The 12,547-nt window shown below is 44.8% G+C and overlaps 1 protein-coding gene across 15 annotated transcripts in view; it reads left to right on the top strand.

Annotated features, from left to right (window-relative positions):
• The first annotated feature begins 7,441 nt into the window (after positions 1-7,441).
• Positions 7,442-12,547, top strand: part of SKAP1 (src kinase associated phosphoprotein 1) — a 433,456-nt gene continuing 428,350 nt past the window's right edge. For all 15 annotated transcript variants that reach the window (XR_014783847.1, XR_014783846.1, XM_084804860.1 and 12 more), the window contains exon 1: positions 7,442-7,577. Coding sequence is in view for 13 of the 15 variants with exons in the window: in XM_084804860.1 (XP_084660986.1) it covers positions 7,523-7,577 (55 nt within the window). In the remaining 2 variants the exon portion in view is untranslated. The remainder of the gene's footprint in view (positions 7,578-12,547) is intronic.

Consider the following 12,547-nt stretch of genomic DNA (forward strand, 5'->3'; position numbering starts at 1 on the left):
GGCGCTACTTGGAAATACCCTCTGCTCTTCCCCAGTAGCATATTGGACACCTTCCGACCTGAGGGTCTCATCTTCCGGCGTCATATCTTTTAGCCTTGTGATACGTTCCATGGGGTTTTCTTGGCAAGAATACTGGAGTGGGTTGCCATTTCCTTCTCCAGTGGACCACATTTTGTCAGAACTCTCTGCCATGACCTGTCCGTCTTGGGTGGCCCTGCACGGCATAGCTTATGGCTTCACTGAGTTACATAAGCCCCTTCGCCACAACAAGGCAGTGATATCCTCGCCAAGGTTGGTTGTAGAAACCCTGTCCAAGTGTCTGGAGTTGGTGAGTGGCTGGATGGAACAGACTAAGCTAAAACTGAACCTCGACAAAACCGAAGTACTTTTGGTGGGAGACAAGGGGAGGTTGCAGGATGTTGACCTGGTATTCAGTGGGGTGTGGCTGCCCCTGAAGGACCAAGTCTGCAGTCTGGGGGTCATTTTAGACTCCCAGCTATCTATGGAAGCTCTGGTGTCAGCCTTGAGCTGGGTGGCGCTGTACCAGCTCCATCTGATACAGCAACTGCACCCCTACCTCCTTAACCATCTGCTCCCATCAGTAGTTCATGCCCAGGTCTCCTCTCGCCTAGACTACTGTAATGTGCTCTATGTACGGTTACCCTTGAAGACAGTTCAGAAGTTGAAGCTTATGCAGAACGCAACAGCCTGCCTGATTAAAGGCAGCCAATGGCAAGTCCACATCACTCCAGTGCTGAAGGAGTTGCACTGGTTACTGATTGTTTTCCGGGCCCATTTCAAGGTGTTGGCATTGACCTTTAAAACCCTATATGGTTCTGGCCTGTCTATCTTAAGGAACGCCTCCAACAACACCAGGGACGCTGCTCAATGAGATCGGCCTCGGAAGGTCTTCTGTCTGTCCCATCAGCCAGAACAGCTAGGCTGGTGAGGACTAGGGAGAGGGCCTTTGCTGTGGTTGCCCCCACTCTGTGGAATTCCCTCCCTAGTGACCTCTGCCATGTCTCCTCTTTGATGAGCTTCTGCCAGGCTTTGAAAACCTGGCTGTTCAGGTGGGCATTTGGGATGGGCTAGGGTTTTCTAGAGCAATGTTGTTTTGTTCAGTTGATTATGTAAATTTGTATTTTGTGTTGTTATTTGTATTGTACGGTGCCTAGAGTGGCTGGGTAGCCGGCCAGATGGGCGGCTAATAAATCTAATAAATAAATAAATCCTATGCATGTTTAGCCATAAAAAGTCCTACAACTCACAGCATTCCCCAGCCAGCCAGTTGTAGGCATTTTTTCTATCTAAACATGCATAGGATTGCCCCCTTAAATCATAGCTCCATCATGATTACAGGAATAAGATAGAGTTTGCTTTTGCTGTCCTGATGCTCTCATCACCTGCCACTCGCTGGATTGTCATTGGGTGGGGGGGGGCTGGACTCAGAGGTCCAGTCTTAGCTACACCACTGCTTGGGAGGGCTTTGCCCTGAAAAGTGATATATAAATACCGGATATAAATATAAATAAACTGGTATGAAACTGATATCAGTTTGTAGTGTGGATATTGTTATGAGATTTGGGCTTGGACAGGAAAAGTTTAATGAAACTGGGGACTGCCTCAATTGTTCTGCCAAAGTTGCCAAGTACCTTTTCTTTGTTAGGAAATGGGGTGATTGTTCTCAACAAGTGGCCTTCAGCGAATAGGATGGTTGGAGACCCTTCCAAAAGGATAAGAGCCACTGGGGAATCAGGGCTTACCTCTCCCTGCACCCTGGGTAAAAGAAAACAAAAGGACAGACAGCAGTTTGAGGCAGATGGAGAAGAGAGAGATGAGTCTGGGGGGATTGGGAAGCATCTTAGGGTGGCTTGCTGTCTCCCTAGAGATCTAATATGGGAACCGTGGACTTTGGCTGTTGGAAAATTTTATGCTGAACATGTATATTTGTAATAAATTCACATATTATAAAATGCCAATAAGCCTGCAGTGACTGTGACCTCCTTTCAAAGGAAACCAAACCTGGGTAAGCATTGCACACCTTGAACTTCTCACATGCCTGGAAAATTTGGATACCTGTAACAATATACTCATAGAATCATAGAATAGTGGGGTTGGAAGGGGCCTATGAGACCATTGAGTCCAACCCCCTGCTCAATGCAGGAATTCAAGTCAGAGCATCCCTGACAGACGGCTGTCCAGCCTCATCTTGAATGCCTCCAGTGTGGGAGAGTCCACTACCTCCCTAGGTAATTGGTTCCATTGTCGTATTGCTCTAACAGTCAGGAAGTTTTTCCTGATGTTCAGCTGGAATCTGGCTTCCTGTCACTTGAGCCCATTATTCTGTGTCCTGCATTCTGGGATGATTGAGAAGAGATCCTGGCCTTCCTCTCTGTGACAGCCTTTCAAGTACTTGAAGAGCGCTATCCTATCTCCCCTCTTCTCAAGGCTAAACATGCCCAGTTCTTTCAGTCTCTCTTCATAGGGCTTTGTTTCCAGTCCCCTGATCATCTTGGTTGCCCGCCTCTGAACCCTCTCCAGCTTGTCTGCATCCTTCTTACAGTGCGGTGCCCAGAACTGGACACAGTACTAAAGAGGAGGCCTAACCAGTGCTGAGTAGAGGGGAACTAGTACTTCCCGGGAGTTGGAAGCTATGCTTCTATTAATGCAGCCCAAAATAGCATTTGCCTTTTTTTGCAGCCACATCACATTGTTGGCTCATATTCAGCTTGCGATGTACAGCAGTTCCAAGATCCTTCTCACTTGTAGTGTTGTTGAGCCAAGTATCCCCCATCTTGTAACTGTGCATTTGGTTTCTTTTTCCTAGGTGCGGAATTTGGCATTTATCCCTATTAAATGTCATTCTGTTGTTTTCTGCCCAGTGTTCCAGCCTATCAAGATCACTTTGACTTTTTTTTCTGTCTTCCAAGGTATTAGCTATCCCGCCCAATTTTGTGCCATCTGCAAATTTGATCAGCTTTCCCTGCACCTCCTCCTCCAAGTCATTAATAAAAATGTTGAAGAGCACTGGGCCCAGGACTGAGCCCTGCGGTACCCCGCTTGTTACCTCTCCCCAGTTTGAGAAGATCCCATTGATCAGCACTCTTTGAGTCCGATTCTGTAGCCAACTGTGGATCCACCTGATAGTTGTTTCATCTAGCCCACTTTGAGCTAGATTGAGCTAGATAGTATATCATGCGGCACTTTGTCGAAAGCTTTGCTGAAGTCGAGGTATATTATGTCCATGGCATTCCCACAGTCCACAAGGGAGGTTACCTGATCAAAAAATGAGATCAGATTTGTCTGGCAGGATTTTAACAACTTACTCTTAAGTTGTTTTTGCCTAACGTTGCATGGGTGTGTGTGTGAGCACTCAGAGGCATCTGTTTGGACTATAGTCTCTATAATGTCCTCTATTTCATGCTAATCTTTGTTTATGCAGTGGAACATATCCAGTGTGCTCAGGTTCAGGCTTATTCTCTACTTCTCAACAGGAGTAAAACCCACCACTTCTTTGAGGTTTGCAGAAAAGTTCATGGGCTGTGTACAGATTATATAGTGTTTTACAGCACACTCCTCTGCATACCTACTCAGAAGCAAGTCCCATTAAGTTCAGTGGGACATACTCCAAACTAAATTGCAAGGGTGGGCAACTTTGGAATGTCTAGGGGCCGTTTGTGGCCCCCTGTGGGCTGCATTTCTGCTGCCACCATGCTACTGAATTCATTGGTGGAATCCCCCTCCCTCCCTGATTTGTAGTTGATTTTTGGTGGCAAATTGCTACAGAAAGCTAAAACAGACAAATGTAGCTTGAAAACAAACTGCCAGTATCTTTTTCAACTGCAAATTTTAGTGGTGCGGTTGCTGCTTCGGGAGGTGGCAGTGCCTGCATATGGCCTGCGTGTTGCCTGCTGTAACAAGGGGGAGGGCCTTCTCAGTGGTGCCCCCCCAATTATGGAATGATCTCCCGATGAGGCCCGCCTGCTGTCAACATTGTTATCTTTTTGGCTCCAGGACAACGTGTTTCTCTTCTCCGGGTATTTGGCAGCATATGATTAATTTTAATTGATCCTGGATTTGCCTTATGGTTATGGTTGATTGCTTGAAGGTGTTTTTTTTAATATACGTTGTCTTTGTCTATATTGTCGCTTGATATGATTTTTATGTAAATGGCTTTTAGGGTGCAATCCTATGGGGATAGTTGGCCACCTTCGAACTCCGAGGCAGCCAACTATCCAATGCAGGGCAGGTGGCGCACGGAGGGGATCCTCTCCTCTGTGCTCCAGCCGCCCTGTGTGGCTAGGCAGCCAATTTTGGTGCATCAGAGTGGGGGAGGCCAGCGAGTGCATAGGAAGCATCCTAACGGCGCTTCTGCAGTCTCCTTCCCTCCCCACCCCCGGGAATGCCCCTTTTCACCCGCTCCGTGCTGCTCTTACGAGCGCAGAGCCAGAGACGATCTGCATTGCCTACAAGGCGGCAGGGAGTGAGGTTTCTGGGAACCAAGCTCGGAGCTCTGGCTCCAAGCTCGGTTTCCAGAAACCAACAAATCCTATGGCAGTCTAGCCTCTGTCTAGCAGCCATAGGATTGCACCCTTTACCTCTGTATGCTGCATTTTTTATGTTTTTAATTGTGGTAAACTGCCCAGAGAGCTTTGGTTATGGGGTGATATAGAAATGTAAATAATAATAATAATAATAATAATAATATACAGTTGCCTTAAGAGCCTTGGGAAAAGGTATGATAAGAGCCAGGGGTTGCTCTACTATTCCTCAGTGATGAAAGAAATGTATACTATAACTATGAAGAAGTGTTTTCTTTTGTTTGCGTGAGTCAGGGCTTGAAAAATGAACCCAGGGCTAAGTTTGCAAGTTCCAGTTTAAAGCCGGGCCTGAACTGTTCAAGGACAGCAATTTTGATGAAGGGATGCTGCATTTGCCTCCCCAGAACCATCCGGCAATTAATCTTGCACTCTATCTGATTCAAACACACCACATCCTTTTTCCTCTTCTTCACTTAAAACAGAAGTTCAAAGAATGCAGCCCGGCCTTGGCTTATTGCAGCAATTCATGCTAGCTTCCACAATGTATGCGCTTAAGGCCGCAGTCCTATGTGCACTTACATAATGAGACTGCTGAGTAAACAAACATAGGAGCAGGCTGCAAGGTTCTCGCATTTTCCATGATATTGAGCCTTTCCTCTTTGAAATGTATAGTGCTATCCTAAGTCGGATGTCAAGTCCACCTATGTTGAATGGGACATATACCCTAATAAGTATGCACGAACAAACTTGGTTAGGAGTAGGCTGCTAGCCTTTCCTTCTACTACGCCAGCAGTAGTCTTCAACAGTGGCACCGTGAGCGTAGGGCCATGGGGCAGAAGGCCAGGGCTCCACTCTGCAGAATGAGCTTGGGGGACTTCCAAATGCAGCAGCAATTGCTTACCGCATTTTACAAGTAGTGGGAGCCTATACATGCCTAAAGGCCACTCTGTTCAGTGGGGCTAATTCGCTAGTAAGTGTGCTTAGGATTGCAGCCACATTACCATCTAAAGGGGGAGGGGCACTTAAGATCCTTAAGTCCAAAATCCAACATTACCTGACTGCTTAACTTTTTACTTCTTAATTTTTTACTAAGTATTTGTATGGCGATAGTGCTGCTGTTCTGACCCACTTAGGGTGCAACCCTAGTAGTTGAAGACGAAAGCCCTAACAGGAATGGCTGTTCTCTTGATTCACTAGCTACCAGTGTAATCCTATGCATGTCTACCCTGAGGTAAGTCCCACTGAATTCAATGGGGCTTACTCCCAGGTAAGTGAGAATAGGACTGCAGCATAGATCTCGGCCTTCTATATGTGTCGAGAAACCCAAGTTAAAGAACCATGCGAATTGCAGCCTCTGTTTTGACAAAAAATACTAAGTTTCTACCCCATTACGACTGGGTTGCAGAAAGATGCTTGAACATCAGATTCCCTCTTCCATTAATCAGAGCTTGTAATTTTCAGGCATTAAAAACTGAAATTAGCATTATTCAGAATGCCATCCTGTGTTGTTGTTTTTGAAAGCTAAACATTTAGTACCACAGTTATAAAGAAATCTGGGCAGTAGATAGCCACTATCTAGGTCAGAGTTGTCTTTCTAACAATGCAATCCTATGCATGTTATTTCCTTATTCACTGTGTACTACTCCCATGAAAGTATGTATATGTTTGTAGCCTAAATTCTAGAGCACCAATGTAACTTCTGCCTTCTTCTCACTATGGCTTTGTTCAGACCTTGGGACATCGCTTTCGGTGGTGCAGCTAAGTAATTTTAGACCCTGGATGTAATCGGCTTATATGCGGGGGCACTTTAGATCACCATGTATTAAACAATGGAGGGAGCAATCCTACAGCCGCTAGTCAGTGGCTAGACGGCCATAGGATATCTTGTTTTCCAAGAACTGACCTCGGAGTCCATGCTCCAAGGTCAGTTCCTGGAGAACCGCCCTTCCGCCCTTCTGCGCTGCCTCACAGGAAAAGCCCTGTGCTCTGCACTCTTAAGAGGAGTGTCCGGGGTGGGGAGAGCAGAAATGACGGTAGGACACATCCAATGTGTTGTCTGGTAGCCTCCCCCCTGCTCCGCCTTCCTGCTGCTAGACGGCCGAAATCGGCCATCTAGCCGCAAATGCAGGGCAGGAGAAGTGCCGCAGGAACAATCCCCTCTGTGTTTCTCCTGCCCTGCATTGAATAGGTTGCTGCTGCCGAGTTTGGAGGTGGCCGCCCATCTACACAGGATTGTTTGCCATCTGTTTATACTATGTGTAATGTATTTTTAAGGTTTAAATCTTTGTAAACTGGCCAGAGAGCTTTGGCTATTGGTAGTATAGAAGTATAATATATGAATGAAATGCATGTATATCACTTCAATTGTTGAAGCACACAATTAACATTTGTCTTTCTCCCCTCCAACAGCTTAAACCATGTTTTAAAACTGCTTCTACATTCCTGTTAAGCCAACCTGATTTTAAAAAATCTGAGTATGTGCAATTTTTGCATTTTAAACTCGCTTAAATCATGGCACTATTGTGACAACAGGAATAAAATGAAGTTTGCTTCTGCAGCCTTTGCTCTCTGGATGATCGTTTAGGGGACCCCTGGGCTGAGGCTCTGGACTTTAGCTCCAAGGCCCAGTCTTAGCTGCACCAGTGATTGCTTTGGACTGCAACTGTGCCAGTTTTTCTGGAGGCAGGAGCCAATGCCCCTCCAGAAAACGACAGACTAATTGCAGCTGCAGCGGTTGCCTTCTCTCACAGGTGTCTGTTCAGGACAGGTTTCACGTTTGTTCCGGAGAAGCTGGGGCTTGCAGCTGCCTAGAAGGACCTTTTTTGTATTTGTAAAAAATCAAATAGCCCCTCCCCCTTTCCCCACAGCGTGCTCTACCTTCGTTGCTTCCTTTCTTCTTCAGAGGCAGTTAGCAGCAACAAGCAAAAGAACCACAGCAGATTTTTGCTTGTTTGGTTTTTCTAAACTCAGGAGTCTCTCCAATGCAAGCTGCAGGAGGTGGTACCCTTCCAGAGGATGTCCAGAGGCTCTTAGGAGGTAACTATAAAGTTCCTTTGAATAACTAGGCCCATCGCCTACAGTTTAGAGGCTCTGTGAGGAAAGGAGAAAAGACAGCAGTCGCAGGAGGGCTCTTATGCTTCAAGAAACCCGAATTTCCAGCCTCTTCTGCTCTCCCTCTTTTTATAATGTTCCTGATTATATATGAAATCTTAATCTCCCCCCTCCCCCGTTATTAGGGCTTTATTATATTTGAAGGAGCCCTGATTTTCCCAGTATCTCAGTGGTCTTAAATCACAAAGTTGGACTTAATGGGTGAAGGGCAACTCCGTGCTAGCAGCAGGAATTCCGCCCAAGTTCAGTAAACAAATAATGCAATCCACTTATGTTTGAATGATGGATATATTTGGATACAGAGCTGGATGTAACCTTAAAAGAGGGTCTAATATAGCTACGCTATCTGCCTTAGGTCCGGTCCATGTAATTACAATCAACCAACAATCCCAATCTGTATGCTTACCCAGCAGTAAGTCTCCAGAGTTTGATGTGACCTACTCCGAAGTAAGGGTACCCCTAGGGTAGCCACTTATGCATTGCCAAAAAAGAGGAAATGCAAATTTAGGAATAATATAATTTAAATAGAAATACAATATATCTCACCATATTGTGTGCCTGTTCTGTCTTGCTGTCCAGGTGCTCACTGCTGACATGCAACTTCAAGGCCCCTCTCCCTTCTTATTATGGGTCTTTATCTTTAAGACTGACTTGAACTGGTGAGCCCTTCAAATAAAGGATGCTTTCAAATATAGGACTGTCTTCTGTAAAGTAAGACATACATGGCTACTCCAGGTTTCAAATGTTTGTTGGGTTTTCTTTTCTACAGTGGAAGAATGCACTGTATCTCCCCGTACTTCCGTGCTCCACTTGGTTTATATACTTATTTATAATTAGTTCCTGACCTCAGCATGTGCCTTTTTTTAGCTGTTAAAAGAACTGTGAACATCTACTAAAATTAAGGCACTTGAGTGATTAATTTTTAAAAAGCTGATCTTCTGTCTGCCTTTTAACGGATTAATCATTTTAAACAAATGAGCTCATTGGAAAATTCCCGTAGAGCACCTTTTTGAGATGTTAAAGGAAGTGTGAGAATCTACACAAACTGCAATTCATTATTAGAATGAACACACAAAACTTTAATATTTTCTTTTCACTCTCTTCTACGGAACACATAAAAAGCAAAGCAACCTCAAAAAATAAACAAGAGCTTTTTATTCTCAGTCCTACCTGCTAACATTTGCCTTCATTTAAAGTTGGTCACCACCAACTAATTAGTTAAATTTAGAGTGTAATCCTATGCAAAGTTAGACAGAATAAAGGCCTACTGGGGCATGGTGGGAGTTGTAGGACTTTTTTCTGTCTACTTGCATATGATTGCACCCTTAGCTGATCAGGGTTGCAATCCTTTGCAAACTTGCAGGGGAGTAATTCCATTGTCCTTGGTGAGACTTCTGAGTAGATATGTATAGAATTGTGCGGTATACATGTCTACTGTACAGTCCATGCTAAAATTCTTCAGATGGTTCACAATTCACCAGTAAAATCACTATCAAAATCCAAACCTGCACATTTTTTTCAAAGGAAAGACCATGACTTGCAGGGAAAGAAGATCCATTGTACTTGACTCAAGCAGCATTAGGAGCCAAATGTCTGGGCAAATGGGAACATTTTAGTTGGTGCTTAAAATTAAGAAGGAAGGTAGGCTAGTAGGCCTTCTTGCAGATGATGATTGGGTTTGGATGACATGATAACCCACAATAGGTTAAATAAACCACAATGGCTTATTTAATCCATTGTGGGTTATTGTGTCATTTATCAAGAATTGTTTAACCCACTATGGCTTATTTGGCCAAAATAACCTACTCTGATAACTCACGGTCTGCAGTAGAGGTTATTTAACCTATTGTGGTTTACTGTGTTGTCTGGCAGTTACCGTGGGTTATTTTGGTAGCCTATGGAGTTGTGCAGCAAGAGCAGTTCAGATTGCTGCCGCTCTGCACCTTCTGGGCTTTAGCACTATTGGGAACATGTTAAAGTGACTAAGCCAGCAAGGGCTATGAGGGGGAAATGTGCAGTTGAGGATTTTGATGGTGCATTGAGTACTTCCAAACTAGGAGAGATTATGTATCAAGTTTGGTCCTGATCCTGCAAAACTCCAAGGTGTTACAGCCACACACCCTTTTTAGTGCACATGGGATTTCTCTCCTTGTAGTCCCTGCTGCCATGTAATGAATGGGTGAAACAGCACCCATGCTTGGGCGGGGGGACTGCAGTGCGACGGGGGCGGGGTGGGTGGGTCAGATTATGCACAGTAGCTTAATAAGCTATGCACAGTAGTTTATTAACCTGGTTGTGTGGTGGGGCATCGCAAACTATTTCAAAAATAAGCTACTGTGAGTAGTTTCTTAAACCACCATGGCATAAAGTGACATCTGAACGTGGCCAGCGTGCGATAAATGCAGAACCACTGCCACAGAAAAGGGCTTGCCAATTTAACTGCTGCTATCTATCAATTTTATCTATAAAAAGTTCCCGAAGTTTCATCACACTCTAGCATTGTGCTAAGAAATGGAACCCATGCCATTCTATGCAAATATAGGCTGGATCAATCCTTAGTCAAGGAATTCTATGGGACAAAATGAAGGAGGCAAATTGTTACATATTACGTTTACTACTATTGAATTTTTACTGCCAGAGATGAAGAGCAATGTATGCGGGGTTTTCCACCTCAGGTGCCAAAATATCTCGACTAGCCTTGAGTACTGTGCACCTTGACTTGGAGCTGGGGACACCATTTGCTGTTCTGCCTCCAAAAACAAAATGACCTGGTTTGCATGATCAAAACAGCCCAACATGGGTTGCTTAAGCCATGGTTGGCTGTGGTTCATGCTGGGCATGATTTGCATATTTAACACCCAGCCATGGCTTGTCGTATCATGCGAGCCCGGGGACTGTGGGTTATGTGAGGGTTAAACAACCCTTACATAACTAAACAAAAGACCATGGGTTCACATGACATAACAAGCTGCGGTCGGGCATTGAATATTCAAAATGGCTGCCTGCATGTGCCGCAGCGCATGGTGGCTTAAACCATGGTGCGAACTGGCCCAGTATCTTGTCTTGGCCTTGTAAACAGGCTGCAGTCTCAGATTCAGTTGATAGGTGATGAAACCAGACCATTATCCCCAGACACTGGGGTCATCAGAGGCAGAAGGTGGCTTTGCACCCTAAATTGACATTATTTTCTCCTATATGTGGCTTGCATTAATGAATATGGAGAAAACCAAAGCACTGCAGTGCCAGTGGTAGTGGTGTGCGTGTGTGTAAGTGTTGTAGTGGAGACAAAATAATCCACCCCTTACAGTGGGTGTTCCATCCTCAACCAATAGGAATTGCCTTGATGTATGATATTTCTGGGTACAGCAGGGGTGAGCAACTGTGGGCAGTAAGGGGGATCATTTTTGTTCTCCCCCCAATCCTGTGGGCAGCAGTCTGCAGGTTGCCCCACCCCCAACTTTAAAAAAAAATTATGTCCTTAGCACTATGGAGTGCCAATGTTAGCTTGTTTGCAAGCTAAATTAGACCCTTTGGGCACTCTGTAGCGCTACAGATGCCATTTTTTTTGTTAACATTTTTTTTTTTTTTTTACGGATGTGGGGGGTTGTCCACATGTTGGCCACCCCTGGTGTATAAAGTATATAGGCTCTCTGGTGTGTGTGTGTGCGTGTGCACATACGTGTGTGGCTTGGATGAAAGATTTTGGGGTGGGAAGCGGGGAACAAAGCACTCTCTGCAACTGGCAGCCCTTTGTCTAAGCCTGTGCCACAAAGGGAGCAAGGGACAGGGTAACCCCAGGTCTTAAAAGGGGCATGTTGGTGACTTCTTCCCTGTTCTCACCCATCTTTTAAGATATTTCTAATGTCTGATAATGATGACTGGTATATGTCTCCCCTAGGAAAGAACCGTTTCTTCAGCAAAGCCTCTGCTGTCCCCAGACCACAGTTTTGAGCTAGGATTCTGTTTTCCTGGGACTCTCCAGGAATCTGTTTTCAATGCCAAAATCTAGCTATAGAACATGTACAATTACAAAAAGTACTTCTGAACATGTGCAGAGTGCTTTTCTATACCCACAACCAGCCTCACATACAATTGAGATTTAGGAGGCTGGGTGTCCAAGCAGGGTTGGGGCCCCACCACCTCTTTTTAGAAATTAACTACATCCTAGCCCAGCATATGCTGCTCCACTGCTTCTTCCATTCATCTTACTTTCATAACTGTTTAAGGTTGCCATCTTTTTTCTTTTCTTTACTGGATCTGCTCCTTTTTCCTTTAACAGCAGTTACATATACAGAAATTTAACAGGTGAAATTCTCTTCCCATTGCTTATCTCCTGTGCCAGGACAAATGTCACCTGCTAAACATAGGTGGCCTATTTCTCACATAACTAACTTGTTGTTTACAAGCAGCGCGCTTGTGTGTAGGTTGGTGAGGACGAAGGACTCTGCACATGCTTGTAGGCACTCTTAGCATCATTTCACCTGTCCCAGGGCTGAGTCAAAGCACTAAAACCAGCTTTCAAAGCTAAGCCCTGGTGACCCTTGGCTCAAATTTAAAACTCTTTATTTTTGGCTCAGTCTATGAATCCCTGCACATCAAATCGGTTGTCTTCCCCAGCTGAATGTGTGGGCTTCCTCTCCTTTTTAAAATTCGAGGCTGTGATGCAGTCAGCTCATTTCACTTTTTTTTTTTTTGACACTCAATGCTTTATTGTTCTGAGCTGACATTTCTCGTAAACAACTCATTTTCGGCACCTGCCACCTTTCCTTTAGCTTAGATTATTTTCTTGTTAGCTGACTGTTTTTAATTGAAGTCTTCGGATCCCCTTCTAAAGAAGGAGCCTTCCTTTCCTGACAAGTGGAGCAGGCTATGAATGGAGATTAATTGCATGTCAC

Source organism: Heloderma suspectum, chromosome 6, assembly GCF_057233095.1.
Source record: "Heloderma suspectum isolate Gila_16-S chromosome 6, 16-S_ref, whole genome shotgun sequence".
In the NCBI taxonomy this organism is placed as follows: Eukaryota; Metazoa; Chordata; class Lepidosauria; order Squamata; family Helodermatidae; genus Heloderma; species Heloderma suspectum.